The sequence below is a fragment of the Cavia porcellus genome, unplaced genomic scaffold (genome assembly GCF_034190915.1).
Source record: "Cavia porcellus strain 051 isolate PalLab524CR breed Dunkin Hartley unplaced genomic scaffold, mCavPor4.1 scaffold_16, whole genome shotgun sequence".
NCBI lineage: Eukaryota > Metazoa > Chordata > Mammalia > Rodentia > Caviidae > Cavia > Cavia porcellus.
In genome coordinates this window covers 64,229,508-64,252,560 of record NW_026947499.1, presented here as the reverse complement: position 1 = coordinate 64,252,560, position 23,053 = coordinate 64,229,508, and the positions used below count along the sequence as shown (strand labels likewise).

At 38.6% G+C, this 23,053-nt stretch overlaps 1 protein-coding gene across 3 annotated transcripts in view; it reads right to left on the bottom strand.

Annotated features, from left to right (window-relative positions):
• Window positions 1-4,006: 4,006 nt before the first annotated feature.
• LOC101787062 (collagen alpha-1(XII) chain-like) overlaps window positions 4,007-23,053 on the bottom strand; it is a 70,622-nt gene continuing 51,575 nt past the window's right edge. The window contains exons 6-8 of one of the 3 annotated variants that reach the window (XR_002788716.2): window positions 14,829-14,978; window positions 13,727-13,800; window positions 4,007-5,254 (exon numbers count right to left, since the gene is read on the bottom strand). Coding sequence is in view for 1 of the 3 variants with exons in the window: in XM_063226941.1 (XP_063083011.1) it covers window positions 5,205-5,254 (50 nt within the window). In the remaining 2 variants the exon portion in view is untranslated. The remainder of the gene's footprint in view (window positions 5,255-13,726; window positions 13,801-14,828; window positions 14,979-23,053) is intronic. The other 2 variants (XR_010039928.1, XM_063226941.1) reach the window with 2 other exon arrangements.

Below are 23,053 nucleotides of genomic sequence, written 5' to 3'. Positions count from 1 at the left end.
AAAAAGATTATAATGCAGCCGAAAACTTCCTATCACTTAGTGACATGATGCATATTATAACATAATACCACAACAAATTACTCATGTTTGTAGTGTTGCTGGTGTAAACAAACCCACTTCACTGCCAGTAACATAAAAAATATAGCACTTTATGTACTAGGCATAATATTTGATAATGACAACAGGCAAGTGTTACTGGTCTATGTATTTACTATCCTTTTAGCATTATTTTGGAGTTTACTTCTTCTATTTATAAAAAATGTTTATCGCAAAAATGCTATGTAGTCAGGCATGGAGGCACATGTCTAAAATCCCAGCATCTGGGAAGCCAAAGCAGGAGGATTACAAATTCAAACTAAACCCAGTCAGTTTAGCAATTTAGCAGTAATATTTCTCAAAACTTAAAGTAAAAGAACAGGCAGAAGATATAGCTCATTACAAAGGTCCTGGATTCAGTGCCCAGTACTGAAAAACAAAACAAAAACTGCTATGCCCTGGCAAGCTACTACAGCCTCAGAGGTCATGTCTATACTGTGTCCTTCGTAGCATCAGGATGCCAATTCAAGTGGCTAACCTATATCAAACTTCTATACACTCTCTATGATGTTCCAGGATGAAATTCCCCAAGTAATTTCTTGAAAATACATGTTTATTTCTTACAATTTACCCACCATTTTGTGATGTGTGATTGGACTTACAAAATAAATTATCCAGAGTATGTCCATTTCCACAGCACCGGAATGTGACCTTCAGACCCACCTGCCACCACAGAAAAAAAGAAGTTGATTGAACAGTCATAGCAGCATCCCCCTCAGCTTTTCTAGAATGGTCAACGCTGCAACCACTCCTTGTGTTACAATTCTCAGAATATCACTCCTTCTCAGTTTGCCTCTGAAAAACATAGGAGAAAAAAATCTCTTTTCTCAAGGTGCATGTGGAGATTTTTCCACACCAACAACCGAACAATTCATGATGGAGCCCAGATAGGGTTCTTCTGATTCAACTTAATTCTGAGATGGCAGCGGATCCCAGAGGTAGGTGGCTCTGGTCCACCAAACTGTCCACTTTTCAGGCACTCATCACAAACCCTAGTAGTACAGATAGACATGTGTAATTCTGCTATAAATGGGGGTCTCAACACCCCTTCCTCCATTAATTAACTAGAACAAATCAACAGAACTCAGAGAGACATTTTATTTATATTTACCACTTTATTATAAAGGGCACTCCAAAGAACACAGATGGAAAGATGTGTAGGACAAGGTTATATAGGGAGGAATAAGCCACACTTTAGAAATCTCCACAGATTCTACTATCCAAAATCTCCCAGAACTCAGTCCTTTCAGGTTGTTATGGAGATTGTGTAGACCAATGAACTAAACCATTAGTCATTGACAGGCAGCGTGACCTTCAGCCCCACTCTCCACTCTCTGGGAATTATAGAGTGTGGTTAAAAAGTTTCAACATCTCACCATGCCTTGGTCTTTCCTGTGGCCTTTCCTTGGTCTTTCCTGTGGTCTTTTCTTGGTCTTTCCTGTATCCTGATGTTACTGAGAGATCCCATCAGCCACCCATCGTCTCACTAGCATGCTGAAAATTCAGAGTTTCAGGAACTGTATGTCAGGAAATCAGAAGAGGACCGAGTATATATTTTGCAATATTCCAGTTCATTACCTTTCAATTTGATCATCTTTATTGACTTTGCCAAGTTATTTTTCTCCACTTAACTGTGTTCCCATGAATTCCTCCCGCTCTCCCACAAGGTCTCATCTATGACCTCAAATTCTTGTGTGGCAATATCCCATCCTGTCATATGTGCACTACAGCCCTGCTTTCCTCCTCCAGATTAAAAAGATGTGAGAGCAGATGTGGCTTTTCACACTGTAACATGCTGGAAGCACTTAGTATCTTAACAAATGAAAGTAACTGGCTTGCTCTAGACCTTTATTTGGCTTTCAACAAACTTCCAAACTAAGTGCAGCCGAGAGAAGAGTGTGATTACCAGGCTTCATTCATACTATGTCATAAACTGAATCTATTATTTTTCTGAAAGACCTTGTTCTTTTCCAAAGATGTGTTAATAACTTTTTGTCACTGTGAAAAATTACCTGAGAACAATAACTTTAAGGAAGAAAGGCTTATTGGACGTGAACAGAAGTCCAGGCATAATGCGTTTTGCTCAATTACGTCATCCAGCTTGCACATTCTTTCTGTCTGCTGCCCTCCTCATCCAAGGTATATGATTGGTCATTTGTTTTATTGCACACAAGAAGATCACCAGAATGCCATACACCCCTTCACCACTTCTAACAGCAGAAGAAAAACAGCAAGGGTCTCTCCAAACAAAGGGGCATAAAATCCTTTCCTGACACTAATACAGGTAAGGTGCCCTTTCCTGGACCACAGGAGTCATGCATGTGCTCTGTTAGGTTTAAGCCAATTACCATTCACACTGGCAAATACAGAACAAACACATAAAAAACAATAGTGCTTGTTAAATCAAAAGCAATGATGGAACAGGGAAAACCACCCATCTGAGGTAGGGGCTGTTATTATCTCCACTTTATAGTTGTGAAACCATTGCATTGAGGAGTCATTGAAAAGAACATAAAGCTATTATTGAAAGACCTAACGTTTAAATCCATGTAAACACACGCTAGTGTTTCAGATATTAACTCCTTTAATATTAACACAGAAACTTTTGGTGGCTGGGACTTAGAATTATACTATGAGGAGAAAGGAAATTTGATGATTTTTGATGTGAAAATCAACTGAAAGATGTTATTCTTTTTGCAGGAATCTTTAAAATACAAGGTTTTATCTCTATTCTGTGGGCCTCAAATTCTGAATTATCAGTTAGCCAGTAATATTCCCTTTGCAATTGATTTCATCGGTTTCTTCTTTCACTCTGATTCATGGATTTTTACTACTGTGGATCTAATCTAACTTTTACTAGTAACTGGGAATGTAAAAGCTATGTATTGAACATTCTTGTTGGTTTCAAATCTATCCCAACTTCCAATATTTTCTAACACTTCTGTCATTTCATGCTGATCCAAGATACTATCCCCCTTCCCCTCTCCAGAGGACTGCAGTGACTTCTCTGTTTGTCAGCTTTCTGGGGCTGTGACAAGATACCTGAGAAAAACAACTTAGGTTCATTTCCCAAGTTAAAGTCCTGGGCATGCTGGATCCATTGTTCCTGGGTGGTGATGTGTCAGGTCACAGAAGATGGGCACAGTGGAGCACAGTTGCTTATCTCCTGGTGGCAGGCAGCAGAAAGACTCCCAGAGAGCCCACCAGGAAAAGGTTGTGAACACCATGGAGTCCCCAAGATGATAACCTCATGACTCACTCCTTCCAATTAGTATCCATATCCTCCTGTTTCTAGGAACTCCCAATCAGCTCAGAAAATTAGAAACTCTTCAGGCTGTTCATCCCTCATGATCTGGTTCCAAAAGCCCCACCTGTCACATGGCTGCTTTGGAAACCCAGCCTCCACACAAAACCCCTTGAGGGACCGTCATAGATTCAACCTCACCAGCTTCATGACAAGACATAGACTGCTGGGGAAGGAGCAGCAGTCAAGAGCAAGAACTGGGGTGGGGGTGAGGGATTTTAGCTTGCATGACCTTGGCTGAAGAGCTCCCATTGGCCATTCCGAGTATCTCATCCTGCACCTCCAGTGGGAACACATTCTGCCTCTATCTGGATCCTGGTCCACCTTGCCTTTCTCTCTGCTCTGCATTTTAAGAGTAGCAGAATCGTGGGCTTCCTGGGAAACAAACTTCTTCAGAAGCCCACTTTCCCTCATCCCTGAGGAGCCTAAACAGGCTACTGATCTGGGAAGGTCAGTCCATGAAAAGCTTCCTGGTTTCTGGGTCCTTCCCAGACCTGGACCTCCTTAGAACCTATGTGGGCCACCTAGAGCTTAGCATCCTGCTGGCTCAGAGAAGGCCCTCTGGGCTGTATAAGCCTATCCAAAGGGAAGAGGCCAACACATCAATACCTTTATAATCACATAGTTTATTTTATTGTATGTCTTTGCTAGCAGAGCACTTTATTCCACTTAGGAGACACAGGCCTGCAAATCTTAAGAAATAAGAGGATATCAGGAATTCAAACTCCTATCAACTTCTTTCATGTCTTTCTCACACAGGGCCAACCCAGGACTTCCTTCTCATCTCAGTTTCCTGAGGAGGTCAGTCTTTCCTTACAGACAGAGTGAACTGCAATGGAACCCACAGCAACCAAGACATCTGTTATGATTGATATGTTGTGCTCAACTTGAGAAGCTTAGAAATTTAACTAAGAGCTTCAGCAGGGACCCAGAGTCTTTTTTATAAACATCCTAAGCCTGTGCAAGAGAGGGGCACAGAGTTGGTATGCGTGTTACACCTGCCCTGGGTCAGGGTAGCCTGCTTACAATATAAGGGAGGAAAGGGGGCTTGTTCTCCCCATCTTTGGTTCCTGTTGTTTTTGCTGGCTGCTGCCTTGAAGTGTTGCCCTAGTGCTATGCCACCCTGCCTTGGAGCCAGCTGATTATGGACTGAAACCTCCACATACTGTGAGCTAAACAACCCTTTCCTTCTTTTAGTTTGGATGTTTGGGTATTTTGTCCCTGCAATGAGATAAAACCTGAAGAACCTCAAGAGAAATTATTCCATTCATTCTAGAAGCCAAAATCACATTCCAGATGTCCAGCTGCACCCTGATGGAAGTGGCCAGGTTGTTTATGGTCAGCAGCTGGCTCCAACATGCTGCAGCATCTCTTGGACTATGGAGGGAGTATCCAGCACTGATAAGACAAGGTCTGTAAAGGAGACCCTGAGTAAGTCAGAGCCCACACAGGGACATTAGGTGGAAGTAAGTCATCATAACCCAGGCTCTCCCCAGTGACCCATTCATGCCTCCCCACTAACTGCCTCATTCCCCAAATATGGCTATGCAGTTGAACCCCTCTTCTTACATAGACTCTGGAGACATCTGCATTCGTAGCCACTTGGGCAATTCCTCAAGAACAGAAGATGCTACACATCTCTGCCATCCAGTCTGCAACACAATCCATCCAACAACACTTACCTTGGACCTGATGATAGATATTCTGGCTCCCCACCTGCCAGATCATGTCCAGCAGCTTCTACGTTGTTCCACGTGGTCCCGTAACCATGGCAGGAATCTGGCCTATAACTATGACCATGACTTCAGCTGAATGAGGGTGAGGCTGTGCAGTGGAGGTAGGTGTCCCCATTGCCTGTGAACATAATAAGTTAGGAAGGAAGACATGGGTGTCAGCAACACTTGGTGAGCAGGCCCTTCCACCATTCCTTAGAGCAAAGCAAAAGTCATTGCAATCCTTGATTTCAGGTTACACCCCAAAGCTGCAGTGATAAAAACAGCATGGTACTGGCACAAAAATAGATATATTGACCACTCGGGCAGAATTGAGGATGCAGAAGCAACACCAAGCACTTTCAGCGAACTTATTTTTAAAAGGAGGGACAAAAATATGTACTAAAAAATATCTTTTGCCTTTTACTAAAATCAAATCAAAATGGATCAACCAACAGACAGAAGAAACAGCTTTAAAAATGCAAAAAAAAATATGAGAAGCAGACTGGAGAGATGAATAATAACTATGTAAAGAACTCAAAATATCATACCTCCCAATAAAACACAATCAAAATATGAAAACTTTAATAGACTCTTCTAAAATGAAGCATGAATGACAAATAAGTACATTTTTTTAAAGTGCATCATCTTTGGCCATTAGAGAAATGCAAATCAAAACAGCGCTGAAATTCCATCTTACTCAAATGAGACTAATCATCATCAAGGACTCGAAACAGAACACATGCTAGAGAGGTTGTGGGGGGAAAATAAAACCATTTACACTGTGGTTGGCAGTATAAACTAGTACTCTGGGTAAGTCACATGCAGAATTCTATTTTTAAAAAAAGCTAAAAGTAGAAATTACATTTGACCCAGCTATACCTCTGAGTGTCTTCTAGAAAGATTTAAAGTCACTTTATTATAACAATACATGCCTACCCATCTTTATAGCAGCACAATTCACAACAGCTAAATCTTGAAAAGAGCCTATATGCCCATCAACAGGTAAATAGATAAAGAAAATCTAACGTATATATGCCATAGAGTGCCATTTGATCATAAATAAGGATAAATTTGAGATATTTGTAGGAAAATGGATGGATCTTCAGATCATAATACTAAGCAAAGTAAATAACAAAAAGTTAAATATCACTTGATTTCTTTTATATTAAGAACTCAAAGCATAAATAATTTACAGAACAAAATGAAAGAGAGATGGTAGAAAACAGGGAGGTAGACTTTGTGGAGATAGGACAGAGGTGTGGGGAAGGGAGAGAAGGGAGGTGGGAAGGAGGAACAGAAATAATCAAGGTGCAAGATACAATACATGCCAAACACAGAGTTTGTGGACAGAATTACTGTGGACAGTAATTTGGGATTTTACAGCACCCCAGTGTTTACCTCTGATTGTCCTGCACATTCATATATAGTTGTCCATTTGCTTGGCTCTTTATGAACACAGTGACATTTAAAAACACATATCTAATTTGGTTTTGTTACATATGTCTCCCCTAAACATAAAAGGCAGTAGGAAAAAGCAAAAATTAAATATTCATGTTATTTTTAAAATTGTTTTGGGAATATACACATTGTCTATTTTACATTTACCCAGGTAATCCCTAAAATACACCTTTGCTATTATTAAAGACCTAACACGGTAATTAAAGACCTACTGTCTATCTCTTTGAATTGAACTATGTTGGGAACTTTACTTACGTGACATCAATACAATATTTATATTTTTCTGTCTGGCTTATTTCACTTAGAAGAACACCCTCCCAGATCATTCACACTGAATTATGGATAAAAATTTTGTCCCACTTTGAGGCTGAATAGTATCCACATATTACTTATTCATTCATCCAATGACAAACATGTGGGTTGCTTTCACATTTTTGTTATGGTGAAATGGGCTTTCACAGTTTTGCTGTTGCTATAGTGCTGGCCTAACTATTGGTGTACAAATATTGGATTGAGTCCCTGTTTCAAATTCTTTTGGATATAAACCCAGAGTTGCTAGATAATACAGTAATTATCTACAGTAATCTACAGATAATACAGTAAGCACAGCAGCTACAGCATTTTATCTTTTCACCAACACAGCACAGGGTAACTATTTCTCCACACCATGGCCAACACTGGTTTTTACATAAGAGTTTTCCACAAAACATGAAGAAAAATGTATAAAATGTTATCTCTCTGTAGTTTTGCTTTTCCCTAATTATTTGTGATATTGAACATCTCTTATGTGCTTACTGGCCACAGGAACAATGACTACTCAAGACCTTTGGCCATTTGAATTGGAATATTTTTGTCATTGCTGAGTTTTAGGAGTACTTCATATGTTGTGGATATTGTTCCTGTATCACTTAGATGACCTACAAATACTTCCTTCCCTTATGAAGGTTGTCCTTGAGGGAGAGACTGTTGAGTTGATAATGACCTTTGGTACACAAAATGTTTTAGATTCAATAAGGTTGGTTTTTCTATTGGTATCATATCCAAGAAATCACACCAAATCCAATGTCATGAAACTCCTTTACACAGTCTTCTAAGGATCATAGAGTATTAGCCCTATCATACAGTGTTAAGGTTCATCTCTATCATTCTGCATGTAAATAGTCAATTTTTCATGGCAGCATTTATTGAAAAGACTCTTATTTATCAATGATATTAATAAAAATAACTGGTCTAGTCCAAAATTATTTGGTCACTTATGTGAGGATTTTTTGTGGGCTGTCTATTCAACTCCATGATCTATGTGACCACGTTATACTACTATACACTGTTCCCATTAATGTGACTTTGTACTACATTCTGGAATTGGGAAGTGTGAGTCCGCCAACTTTGTTCCCTTCCCAGGTTGTTTCAGTTATTCAGGGTACCTTCAGATTCTGTATGAATTTCAGAATGTATTCATCTACTTAAGCAAAATGGCCATTAGGTTTTTGATAAGGACTGCATTGAATCTGTAGATTGCTTTAGGTAGAATTTGCATCTTAAGTCTCTAGTCTATGCATGTGAATGTTGTTCTATTTATGTTGTCCTTAATATCTTTCAGCAATATTTCCTGAGGCACTTAGGACTGAATCCAGATCTTTTCATCTTTTGTTTTGAGACCATCTCTCACTAAGGTACACACACTGGGCTTGAACATGTGATCCTCCTGCCCCAGCCTTCCTAGTATTGGGGTTCCAGTCACACACCAGCACTCCAACTTAAGCAATATTTTAACATTTTTTAGTGTATAAATTTTTTTACCTACTTGTCTAATTTTATTTGTAAGCATTCTTTCTCATGATGCTTGTAAATTTTCAATAAGTTGGTTTTCTATTCTGTCCCATATCTGAAAAGTATCACCATAGATTACTAATAGAAGTATAAAATCCAAGACTCAGAGAGACTTTTAAGTACATCATCAGCACATAAAGTTCTTTAAAAGTCTAACTAACAGCAGCAACTACATACCCTCATTTTCACACATTCATTTGCCCCTTAAAAGCTACACGTAAGTCCTTAGATTTAGATGCTTCCTTTAGATGTCTTCCCCTATATCTCCCCTTGGCCAGCAAGGGCTTTTGGTTATTCTTTCTAATAAACCTTACCCACTTCATTAATCCTGTCCTTTCTACTTCATTCATAAAGAAGGGCAAGAGTCCAGAAGAAGAAAATTGGTTGCAGTAGTATGCAGTGTCCTGCCAGTTAGGATGTCAGAGACTTTCTCTCCTTCCCCTCCCTGATTTGGTCAAACCTCAAGAACCTTTGTTTCTATCCAGACCCAAGTGCAGTCCTCTCTCCGGAACCTACAAGCAAGGGGGATCCTCCTCCCCAAGAGGCAGCCTTCCAGAAGCAGGAGAAATTTAGTTCTGGCAAGACGACCGTTTTTGTTGTTGCTGGTGGTGTTGTTTTGGAACAGGGTCTTGCTATAGTCGAAGCTGGCCTTGAACTCACACTCCTCCTGCCACAAGCTGAGTGCTAGGATAATAGGTATACACCACCACACCTGGCCCAACATGGCCACTTTTTATGTTAACCTGCATCATTCAGCTGAGGTGCCCTTTGTCAGATTCCCCCAGTAAACTACATACCTGGTTTCACACCGTGTTCTTTTGAAGGAAGTCACCATTTACCCTTCACAACTATTGGAGTTATGTTCCACCTCCATGAGCATAGGGTAGCTGCATAAACTGGAACACATCTGCATGAGAAATTTATCTGTCCTCTCAAATGTATTCAATCATTTATTTGTGACAACATGGACTCATGCTTTACTAATCTTTACTAATCTTCCTAAAGAACACACTGTTTTATGTATTTCATTCTGTTTTATGTATTTTAGTCCATTGGCCTCTGTTTCAACTATTTCATTTCTTATTTTCTTTTTAGGATCATTATTTCTACAATCTTTCTAGGTGATGCTTAGCTCATTTGTTCCAGTCTTTATTCTATTGATAATTGCAGTATAAGAAAGGCCAAATGTGTACCCTTCCCCACCCATATAGATGCCCCTTACCCATGTGGGCAGCTCCCAGCCCCTTGGGGATCTCCCAGTGCCTTGGAAACACCCCTGGGTGAACAGAAGCCTTACCTGCCGGGCCCACAGTGCAGACTCCATGACAGTTTGAGGAGTCTAATATATCAGACTCTTTTCCTGGCCCCAGGATTGAACCCACAGCATTCACACTGAGTCACATCCCCCAACTCTTTATTTTTAGATAAGATCTCATTAAATGACCGTTACCCAGACTGGGTTTGAATTTGTGATCCTCCTGCCCCAGGCTCCTAGAATGCTAGAATTACCATCACTCTTGAGTTTTCTCTTTTCTATGACTACCATACGAAGACTCATTTCTGTTAACTTGATTGTGAATATGGTTTTTCCCCCATGTATCTGCAGGGGGATGGTCCCAGGGCCCCTGCTGGATACCAAAATCCAAGTCCCTATATTAAAAGTATTTATATACACCTATGTGCATTGCCCTATCTACTTTAAATCATCTCTAGATGATGTAATGTTATACCCCAAAAACGAAACCCCAAAATGCTGTTCAAAAAATGGGGCAAGACAACTTTAAAAGAAAAAGAAGTGCTTTATTTAGGCTGGTACCCAGTGATACAGTGCGATGGAGTTTACAAAGCTGTGCAACTAGGTTAGATTTGGGGGGCTTATAAAGGAAAAATCTGCAAAACAGGGGTGGGAGGAGATAAGCATGAGGAAGGCTTTTGTTCCCTTATTTGGCCTGGGAACAGAGTTCCTTGCTTAATCAGTTGCCTTTATGAGAAGTTTTGCAGCTGGTGGTCAGCGAGTTCCTCCTTTATGGGAACTTGACAACTTTTGGTCGGCTAATTCCAGGAATAAATGTCCTTCACAATGGAGGACAAAGGTTGACACAGAATACAGGGTTATCTGGGTAACAATGTATGCAGAACAGAATGGCTGCATTTTGGTTAGAGCACAATAGTGTAATACCCGTATAGTGTGAGAGCTGTATAAGCAGTTGTCATACTGTATTGTGTAAGGAATGTTTCATCTGTACAGGTTTAGTACAAACACCACCATTGTAAGCCTAGCATTTTTGATTCCAGATTGGCTGAATTCATGTATGAAAAACCCACAGATAGAGAAGGTAGACCTGACTGTAGCCCATTCTCTAAATTTCCATAGGGCTTATTTTACTATAGAAAGATATTAAATTTTATTTGCTTTATTTTAAAATCTTGGCAAGAATCCCACCAGCCCCTCCAAAGACAGTACATTGATTCTGCTCTTTTTAATGTTTATTGTGATTTAAATGCTACTATTCAGAGGAGATCACATGGGCTGGGGAAGAACCAGGAAGGAAGCCACATCCCCTCCACACCACCCCATGAGCCAGCTGGCCCAAGAGCAGGGAGAGAACACACACTCCCACACCCACATTGCCCTACTCCCCAGCCCCACACCCACCCCCACCCCCACCGTAAGTACCTGATGATTGGGAAGAACACAGGCTGGGATAAAGAAACTGAAGTAAAGAAACAACTTAAGGCTCGTATGGTTTGATTTACTTTGCAAGCCTAAAGCTGTAGTAAGATCATCTATTTACAGGATAACAATATGCAATATCATAACTATGGTGAATTCCCTACTGCTTCATTTTTGAAATCCATTATCAGGTTCTCACTGTTTTATTTTGTTTCATTTTATTGTTCTGTTCTATTCCCTTTCAAATAAAATAAAAAATGTCACTCCTTTTCAGTTCTTATTTTTGTATTAGTACACATTGCCGACACATAATGATTACATTCCTTATGGGGAATTGCTACATGTATATGGCACATCTTACTTCTTTATTTTTAATCCCTTCCCCTTCTGATATAGAGGAATGAAACTCCCAGCCCACCAGATGTTCCATATGAGTTCATGTCTCTAAAATCCAAGAATGAATTTTAGGAACAATGGAGGTGTTATGGTTTGAGAACTAGTGGTCAACTTAACGCCAGCTGGATTACATCAGCATGCATTGAGAGAAGATGCTCCACCTGAGGAGGGTTGCCAGGATAAATAGGGGGAGAAGAAGGGAGGTGTAGGAGGGTTGAGGCGTTAAGGAGGCATTGTGGGTTCTCCTACGAGTTGCTGTCTGAGCTGTTGGGTTCTGGAGAAACTTTGGTCCTCACATGGAGCATTGCTTCCTGGTTCCGGAGGGGAAGACATGTGCTGCTTGGTCTCCAGGATGACCTCCAGTTGGACTCGTGGGAGGCATTGTCCTGAGCTCTGGGTTTTTATCTGGACTCATGTGGGACACTGCTATTGGGTTTAGGCTGTTGACTAAATAATCTATGTCTTTGGTGTTGCGGATAGATTTCCTGCATTCTCCTGTGTTAACTCCGAGTGACCATTATAAAAATATTATAAACTCCATGTCCTGACCTGAATTGTTCTCTGTGTACAACCCCTGACTACAACAGGAAGTTAAGAGTGGAATATATTTATGGAGAGCAAGAAAGCTCCTGTCTGAGAGACAGAAGGGGTCCTGAGTGGGTTGCCAAAGATTGTTTTTTCTGGGGATTTCATAGAGTAAAACAACAAAGTGAGACAAGTCCAAAATGGGAAAAATTGGGTATTCACAGGGCAGATGGGCATGAGGTGGGACAGAACAATGGTCAACCAGTAAGATTAACTGTTCTGGTAAAACTGACCAAATCAGAGACAAACAGGGAAGCCAGTCAACTAGCAAGAGGCAGGCTTAGAGAGCAGTGACTCTTCCTATAGGGGATTGGGATGGTGGTTCCTGGCATCCAAAATGATTCATACCTAATTAGAATAACAATTCCTGATGTCTATACTTAGGGTGTGGTTGCCTTTTTTTTTTTTTTTTTTTTGCCTTTTGCCTTGAGATATGGTGCAAGCGGGAGGTGTCTGTCTCCTCTCCTCACAAGACTTCTGGTCCTCTGTTTGGCTCCCTCAAGGGCCTGTCTGACTGCTTGTAATATTTCTATCAAACTCAGCTGCCTCTAACACTTCCTGTTCCCTCATCCTTCATATCTTAATCCTTTTCACCTTTTAGAAAGGTCTATCTTATTCTTATTATCTATTTTTTATTTTGTTCTTTTTTGCTTGTGTTTTGGTACCAGCAATTAAACTCAGGACCTGGTGCGTGCCAGGCAGGCAGTGTGCCACTTAGCTATATCCTCAGCCCTTTATTTATTTTTGAGGAAAAAATATATAAGAAACCATGCAGTTTAAGCTTGTGTGTCTGATGTATTTCACTTAACATTGTGGGCTCAAGATGTATCCATTTTCCTACAAATGACTCAAGTGGCAGAGTAGTTCCCCATTGCGTGTAAATGCCATATCTTTTTTATCTGTTCATGTGTTGATGGCATATTGATTGCTCCCAAGATTTAGCTATTACGAATTGTGTTGCTGTAAAATGGGTATGCATGTATCACTGTAATATGATGTCTTTAAATCTTTCAGGAAAATACCTAGAAGGGGAATAGCTGAGTCAAATGGCATTTCTAGTTTTAGTTTTTAGGAGTTTCCTTCTGATTTCCGTACTGACTCTGCTAGCTTACATTCTCACCAACAGTGTAGAAAGGTTCCTTTTCCCTGTTTCCTCACCAGCATCTGTTAGTATTTGATTTTTTGATGAAAGCCATTCTTTCTGGAATAAAATGGAATCGTCATGTCATTTTAATTTGCATTCTCTAATGACCAGCGATGTTTTACGTACTTATTGGCATTTCTTCCTTTGAGGAGTGTCTATTCATTTTGGTTGCCCATTTTATGACTGGTCTCTTTTGGAGATCTAATTTTTTTCTGAGTTCTTTATATATTCCAAAGTTTATCCCTCTGAGGAGGAGTTGGCAAATTTTCCCCCAGTCTTTAGGTTGTGTCTTTATTTTGTATGTTGTTTCTTTTGCTGTGCAAAAGGTTTTCAGCTTGATTATATGTTACTATTTTTTTTGAAGAACTGAGATATTTTCACATTTGATTAGTTCCTAGTTTCAAGAGCCAAATCCAAAGGTTACCACTAGATGGCACTCAATCTCAATACCGCATCTGGCTAGTTCTTTAGCAATTAGACTGAGACCTCTTGCTGTTGGGGTCAGTAGAACTCAAAGTTCCTACCTGGTTGGTTTCCTTGGCAACCTGCTCCATTCAGAGGCTGGCTATGAGCCTCAGTCAGGAAGCATCTCGGAAGCCTACAAAAAGTTACTATCATTTTGGGGAGTCCAGGGGATATAGGAGCTACATGCAGGAAACATAACATGGGGAGACAGTAGATATATATTTATTTATATATTTATAATATATATAATACATATTTATTATAAATCACAATATCACAAGAAGTATGGGACATAGCAACCACTGTACACCGTTCTGTACGCCTACCTATGAAACCTATCTAGAGCACATGGCATAATTTTCTCTTTGCTTTGAAAAGTTTCTGTTTTGTTATGACCCATTGGGAGACTCCTAAAAGATGCTACTTGCCTAGTTTTTGGAAATCCCCAACCAAGCAATAAAAAAATGTCCCCTGACTAATGCTCATGCCAGCTTATTGTGCACAGAAATCTCATCTTAGGCATGGATAGAAAATCATTAATAATAGTGGCTTGAAATATCATAGGCAAATAGTGAAAACAAAGATTATAATAGTCTTAAATGTTTCTGTCACTTAAATAAATATATATGGTCTTTTAAAATAAACAGATTTCCCTAACAGACCCAGAATTTCATCTGTTGCCAATACATTGGGGATCCGTATACATCCACCAGCCTCTGGGGACAGCTGTGCAATTTACAAAGGAGCAAGGAGGGAGGGAGGGCCCGGAGAACAACGGCACCATATATACCCACTGTCAACCCATGTGACCACTCTGACTCTCCTGAAAAGAGCTGGTCTTCCTGGGAGATATCTGCTCCTTCACGCTGGGGTGATTTGTAGCGGTCACGATCTTAGACCATGCTTTGGCCCCAGTTAATTAAGAATGTGCTCCTTTCCTAATAGTCAGTTATGAAATTCTTAGCCAAAGAACATTTCCACCAACACTGCAAAGACACCATCATCAGAAAGCCCACGGTGTTGACACGGGGCTTAGGGAGAGCAAGCTGTGTATTTGATGTAAAAGCAACCTCTATGGAGATTAAAAATATGAGTCAGTTTTGACCCATTTCAAGTCTTTTCCATCATTCTGAAGGTACAAGTGAAATGACTGCTACTTACAAGTTTAAAGGAAACACTGAAAAAGCCAGGGTAAGTTTTGATGAATGCCAGATAATAATCAACCTTCCTGGGTCCATTTTGGTTCTCACTTTCTGACTATCACCACACGATGGCACCAGGCAAACACTGTGGAGCTGTCCTGGTGTGAAACTGAGATAAAACAGAAGAAATAAGGAAAAATAAAACAGGAGACAAGCATAGGGATGAGTTTCTGTACGTGAAAAATAGAATAGAGGCCTCCTTAGGTCTGCTAGCTAATCCTAACTAGGAGTTTAAAACAAACTTTACTAGAGAGATTTCTCTGGGAAGCATATAAAGAGTAAAAAAGAAGAGGAAAAACAGGTTTTTAAAAGGCACCAAACAGCCTTAAGACTTTCACCGAGACCAGAAAAAAGAGCTGACAGGGAAGACACAGAGAGAAAACCAAATCCACAAAAGGTAAGTTGCCCCCAAACCCAATAAGCATAGGGGAATCAAAGGAGGACCCTGACTAACTTTAGGGCAGCAGGCACCACATCTTGGCTCTAGCATAGTCACGTGGTTGCATGTGTATTCATATAGAGCCACTATGTTGTTCACTCTGGGATTATTATAGAGTGTAGTATCCACATGCTCCCCTCCTAACTCTCAACTAACCAAGAATGAGGCATCTCCTGCCAGCCAGCCACCCAGCCTAAAGATAAGGCTCTAAAAGTTAGGTAAAGAGCAAGTAAACAAGGAGATAGAAAAAGCTACAAGCTACACACAGAACACCGGAAGAAATGATGTTAGGCAGAAGTACCCAAGTCTAGATCAATGTATCTTTTACTGTAATAATTTTCTAATTTAATCATTCACTGGATATTTTGATCACCTTTTGTATATTCCACCATTTATTTAACTCTTTTAAAATTTTTTAAATTTTTTATTTTAAAGATATTAAGATAAAAGAGGATATAACAGAGCAGATCAGAACAGAACAATGTAAGCAACACAGTATTTCACTACAAGACAACCTGTAATTAACGGTAACTACCATAATGCCTCTTTCTTTGAAATAGTGGAGCATAACTTCATATACAATAGCATCAAACATAACAAAATAGTACAAAATCATTCAAGAGAATGAAAGTATTATAGGGCATTCAGAACCAAATAACAGAGAACCAACAATGGCTACTATATAAAAATTTTATCAGTAATGGTTAAGAATTTTATGTATAGGTTTGCATAGACCACTGGATATTTGATGGGATTTGATACTATTATAGATGGTATCACTTTCAACTTATTAAAATTTTCTTCTATTACACTGAATGCTATATATAATAATTGTCTTTAAGGCTCCACTTGAGAAATCATGCATAAATCACTTCTCATCACCCTAACTCTAATTAATTGACACTTTTGTGTTTCTTAGTGCAAGGGTATTATAATTTACACATACTCATAAAATATGTCCTCAGATAATGTTTTCCTTTAAACGTCACTTGGTTTTTAATACCCAAGCCTCAGAGACTATACAACACCCCAGTCCAATATTCTCAAACACTGAATTTACACCTCCAAATCAAAATTCCACATTTTAATTAAAATGTGCAGGAAAATATTGTAATTTATTCCTGATACAATTCATAGAATATCAGAATTATGTACTGAGTGTTTGGAAATTTTCCTTATGTATTTAATGGAGTATCAAATGTTTCTGGCCCTTAAAAAAAGTCAAATTACTGCATACAAAGCAACTGTATACCATCAATCATATTAATTGCTGATGATCACATAGTGATGTTTTAATCACTTTATATACAAAACAGAGAATCTATTACTAATATTTAGATATTTTATTCTATTGTAGTTACATAATAAAATTTGGGTCAATATTTAGTGAATTATAATTTTCACACTTACAATCATGAGAAATTATTTCTGATCCTCAGAAACCCTTTCCCTGTGCCCGGATGGCCTCAGCAGCCTAGAGAAGCCTTGGCTTCCACACCTGAAGGACCTCAGCAGCCTACAGGATTATCAAGTGCTCTTCTCCTGTACCCCTCCCACTGCATCAGAAAGATCTTAGTAGCCAGTGGACCAGCAGTGACCCCTTCCACCATCTGCAGCACCTTGGTGGAGTGGTAGAATACTTGGCAACCCATCCCCATACACAGAGGACATCAGTGGGACAGCAACAATGTGGTGAGTTTCGCCCTCAAGTTGACCTCGGTGGGTTAACAGGAGCCTCGCCAAGCCCTTCCCCCAGATGCAGAACCTTGGTGACCCAGCAAGAGTCTGAATGAGTCATTCTTCCATCAGAGAAACCCTGGTGGGTTGGCACCAATGAAGCTTCCCCCAACCCAGTGCAACCTGAAAGGGCCTAGACGACCCCCAGTGACACAGCAGGACCCCGGTTGGGACACACACAATTGACAGGTAGATCTGGTGGCCTCAAACATAAAGCCACAGTAACAATAGGAACTAAGGGCTACATTACATTAATACTCCTGGGCTAGTCAGCCTAAAAAGAATATAGTGCTCACCCAATAGGCCCTATAAGAGGAAGTCAAGTGACTGGTCCTGCCTCTACATTGCAAGACCCAGCAGTTGGGTAAACTCAGCCACAGAGTAGGACCCCAAAACACACACAAAAGACAACTGAGACTAGCAGCATTGAAAAGACCAAAATCTTAACCCAAGAGATAAAAAGGAAAAACCAAATGCAATCTCAAATATCCAGTATATCTGGAACAAGTACAGGAGACATCAAAATAGAGGACATTGGAAGTCATAAACTTGAAATTGCTGAAAAGATAGCAAGTGAAATAAAGGAACAAATCCATGAGACAACAGAGGAAATCAGATTAGAAATAATCTCTCAGGTAAAGAAAAAAATGACAACCTCAATAAAGAAGTTACTCAACATAGCTAAGAAGACATACATAGAAAAGTACAGGAGTATTAGAAAATTATGGAAACCTTGAGTGAACAATATAGGAGAGAAACAGAATGCATGAAACAAATTCAAAGAAATACCCAGGAAATTAAAAATTCCATTGAAAGCTGGCAAAATCCCTTGAATGAAACTGCACATAGACTTTCATACCTTGAAGACAAGATCGTAGCTAGCAACCATGAAGGAAAGAACTTTTAAAATAACAAATGATCCTGAAATAACAACTCAATAGCTTCATGATGATGTAAAGAAAAACCATATAATACTGATAGGTGTCAATGAAAATGAAGGAGTCAGTGCAAATGACATTTTTAAAAATTGTTCTCAGAAGCAATAGCAGAAAACTTCCCAAACATGGGGAAAGAATCTGATATACAGAAAAGGATTCATATAGAACTCCAAAATAAAGCTACACCCAGACATACAATAATCAAGATCCCAGGAATTCAGTATAAAAAATAGAATACTAAACACTGTTAGAGAAAAAATACAACTCACTTATCAAGGAAAGCCCATTAAAATTATGGTAAACTTCTCAACACAAACTCTCATCAAGACAAGGTTGGAGTGAAGTATTTCAAGCCCTGAAAGAAAGCAACTTTCAACCCAGATGGATGTTCCCTACAAAACTTTCCTTCAAAATTAATGCAGAAATTAATTTTGTCTTTGTCTTTGTCCATGACAAAGAACAACTGATGTCATGGTTTATGTCTGTGGCCCCAGGCCTCATGCATTTGCATTGTGCATTTGTGATTGGTTCATTGTCTAGTGCTTGGATTGATGGTGTCAGTGCTCCACCCACATAGGGGTGGAGCAAGGATGTGATGTGATGGCAGCAAGAAGGTGTGTCTTGCTCTTTGCTGGTTCCTGCTTGCTGTTTTTCAGCCACCATGAACTGTGGCACAGCCATGGCTGCCTTACTTGGAGCCAACTAAGTGTGGACTGAAACCTCCAAAAACTGGAAGAAATAAATCTTTCCTTTCCCAACTTGGGCTTCAGGTATTTTATCTCAGCAACGAGTAAAAAGTAACTAAGACAACTGATAAAATTCATGTCCTCCAAATCAACCCTAGAAAATGTACTGCAAGTTGTATTAGAGAGAGAAAAGATGACTATAATTCCCAGAACAACACCAGAAAGAAAGCACTAGGCAGGGCAAGCAATTAAACAAAGGAGAAAAGCGGGGAACCAACAATAGAAAATAACATGACAACGTCAAGCCAGTACATATCAGTTATAACCATCAGTGTAAAAGGACTCAGTTCACCAATTAAAAGAAATCAATTGACAGAATGAATCAAGAAATAGGATTCAACAATATGCTATATACAAGAAACACATTTGACTTGAAAGGAAACTCATTATAACAGGAGACCTTCATATTCAGTTGTCACAAAGAGGTAGATCAACTAGACAAAAAGTCAGCAAAAAATAACAGAACTGAATCAAACCTGGGAACAAATCAACTTACTGGATATTTACAGTGTTGTAGCCAACATCAGAATACACATTCTTCTCAGCTGCACATGGGACATTCTCCAAAATAAGCCATGAATTAACCCGTAGAACATGCTTAGAAATTAATGGCAAAAGAAACTGCAAAACCTACATAACACATGGAAATTAAATAACACCCTCATGAACAACTACTGATGTTCGCCATCTGGGCTACAGATGAAGAAAGTGAAGAAGAAATTAAACAATAACCACAATTCAATGGAAATGCAGATACAACATACTGAAACCTGTGAGACACAATGGAAATAGCCCTAAAATGGAAGTATATAGCAGTGGAACACAGACTAAGCACAAAAAACAATCCAATGCTACACTTTGAGCTTCTAGAAAAAGAAGAGCAAGTCAAGCCCAAAACCAAAAGAAGGGAGGAAATTATAAAGATCAGAGCAAAAATTAATGCAATTGAGACTAAGAAAACAATACAAAGAATAAATGAATTAAAGAATAAATGTTCTTTGAAAGAACAAACGATATTGATAAACCCTTAGCCAACATTATCAAGAAATAGAAAGAAAAAACTCAAATTCATGCAATAAGGAATGAAAAGGGTGAAATTCCTACAGATCCTATAGAAATTCAGAAGATCATCAATACCTACTTTGAAAATCTTTACTCACATGGGCTGGAAAACGCAGAGGAAATGGGCATATTCCTAGAAACATGTGAATTATCAAAGCTGAACCAAGAAGATATAAAAATTTTACATAACCCAATACCAGTTACTGAAATTGAAAATATAATTAAAAACTTGCCAACAAAGAAAATCCCATGTCCTGATGAATTCACTGCTGAATTCAACAAGAAATGTAGAGAATATTTAACACCAATACTCATCCTCAAACTCTTTAATAAAATTGAAAGGGAAGCAATTCTCCCTAACTCATTACTGGAGACAAGTATTACTCTCATACCAAAACCAGAGAAAGACCCAACCAAAAAGAAGAACTACAGGCCAGTCTCCCTAATGAACACTGATGCAAAAAAATCTCACTAGCCAACAGAATGCAGTAAATCTTCAAAATTATACATCATGACCAAGTGTAATTTGTCCCAGGACTTCAGGGTTGGTTCAACATATGTGAATCAATAAATGTAATACAGCACATCAATAGAGCCAAAAACAAAAATCATATGATCATCACAACAAATGCAGAAAAAGCTTTTGATAAAGTCCAATACTTGTTCATGATAAAAACCCTACAGACAATCATAACAGATGGTATCTACCTCAATCTGGTAAAAGCCACCTATGACAGACTAACAGCCAATATCATACTAAATGGACAAAACTGAAAAGCTTTCACTATCGAATCAGGAACAAGACAAAGATGTCTACTATCACCACTCCCACTCAATATAGCTCTGGAAACGTTAGCCAAAGCAATTAGACAAGAGAGAGAAATAAAAGGAACAAGTATAGGAAAAGAGGAAGTTAAATTATCACTATTTGAAGATGACATGATACTCCATACAGAAGATTCCCAAAAACTCCATCAAAGGAATATTAAAAGTAATAAGCAAATTCAGCCATGTAGCTAGATACAAAGTCAACACTCAAAAATCAATAGCATTTCTGTATACAAACAACACACTCACTGAGAGAGAAATTACAGAAATAGCACCTTCAAAATAGCATCCCAAAAAATGAAATACTTAGGAATCAACAAACAATGCAAAAGACCTCTACATTGGATTATAGAACTCTAAACTATAGAATGCTAAAAGAAGGAAAAAAAAGGAGATTGAAGAGACTGTCAGAAAATGGAAAGATATCTCTTACTCCTGGATAGGAAGAACCAGCATAGTAAGTATGGCCATACTTCCCAAACTGTTATCCAGAAAGTGAACATACTTCTAAAACTGTTATAATGCAATCCCAGTCAAAATACCACTAGCATATCTCACAGATCTAAAGAAATCATTCCTAAAATTCATTTGAGACCTAGAATAGCAAAGGCAATTGTGGACAACAAAGGCATGAATCATCAGAATCTCTGAGTTGAAATTATACTACAAAGCTACTATGATATAATCAGCATGGTACTGGGAAAAAAACAGACCTGGGGATCAATGGAACAGATTAGAAGGTGTAAATACAAATAAAAGACACTCAGTCACCTAATGTTTAATAAAGGGGCTAAACATGTTCACTGGAAGAAGGGTAGCCTCTTTAATAAATGGTGTTGGAAAAAACTGGCTTTCCACACGCTGATGACTAATGCTAGACCCAAGTTTATCACCATACACTACACTAAAGTCAAAATGGATCAAAGATCTAAATATTAAAATAGAAACACTAAATCTACTGGAAGACAAGGTAGGAAAAATCTTGAAGACCTAGGAGGAAGCAAAGAGTTCATGAATAAAATACAAATCACCCAGTAAGTACTTCAAAGAATCAGCAATTGAGATCTCATCTTATTAAAGACTTTTACACTTCAAAACAAATCACCAACAGAATGAAAAGAAAACCCACAGAATAGGAAAGAATTTTAGCCAGCAGTTCCTCAGACAAAGGACTTATATCCAGAACACATAAAGAATTAAAAAACATCAGGTCCCCAAATTCAAAAACCCAATCCAAAAATGGCATCAGAGATGAACACACACTTCTCAGATGAAGAAATACACTTTTTTATTTTCCTTTTTTTGGTACCAGGGATTAAACTCATGACTGCGCACTTGCAAGGCAGGCGTTTATGCCGTTGAGCTAAACCCCGGCCCTAGATGAAAAAATACAAACGACAAATAAATACTTGAAGACAGGTTCAACATCACTGGTCATTGGAGAAATGCAAAGTAAAACAACACTGAGATTCCGTATCACTCCAAAAAGAATGGCTGCCACCACGAAATCAATGTATTAAAAATGTTGCTAGGGCTGTGGGGGAAAAGGAACACTTCTCCACTGTTTGTGGGAGTTTTGACCAGTACAATCAGGGTGGGGACTCCTCAAAAAACTAGAATTGGAAGTCCCATTCAATCCGGTTATTCCCTTTCAAGGTATTTTCTGATAAAAATTGAAAATATCATGCTGCAAGATATATGTGTGCCCATGTTTTCAGCACAATTTGTAATAACTAAATTTTGGAAACAATCCAGTGCTTATCAACCATGGAATGGATAAAAAAGATGTTATATTTTCATACAATGGAATATTACTCAGCTATAAAGAAAGATAATCTTGAGGCTTTTATAGGTAAATGGTAGCAACTTGAAGCCATATTCATAAGTGAAATAAACCAAACTCATATTTGTAAGTATCATATTGTCTCCCTAGTGTAAAATAAACTGAAAGAGTAATAAGACCCAAAATGTATAATAGATATTATAATAATGAAAGGGAAAGAAAGTGCTCAAAAGGAAAGAACAACTGGGATAGGGGAAAAGAGAAAAGGAAAAATATACACGTACATATATGTATATATATATACATATATATATATACAAAATAGATAACTATACAGCTGATCTGTTAGTATTAAAAAAGAACAATTTGTGCTTTCATTGTTTGATCATTTTTATGCCTAAATTTTATAACCTGAACAACTAATTCTAAGATAACAATAAGCAATATATTAACTAGTGTTAATTTCCTACTTTTTTTTTGAAATTCTGTACAGGTTCTATCCTTTTTTTCTGTTTTGCTTTTTAATAATAAAAATATTTTAAAAAGAAACTAAAATAATAACCAATTGTTGTTCTAGGACACTAAATTTTGGAGTAATAGGTTATGCAGCAATTGGGGAACTCATATACTCAAAACTATTTTTAAGATGAA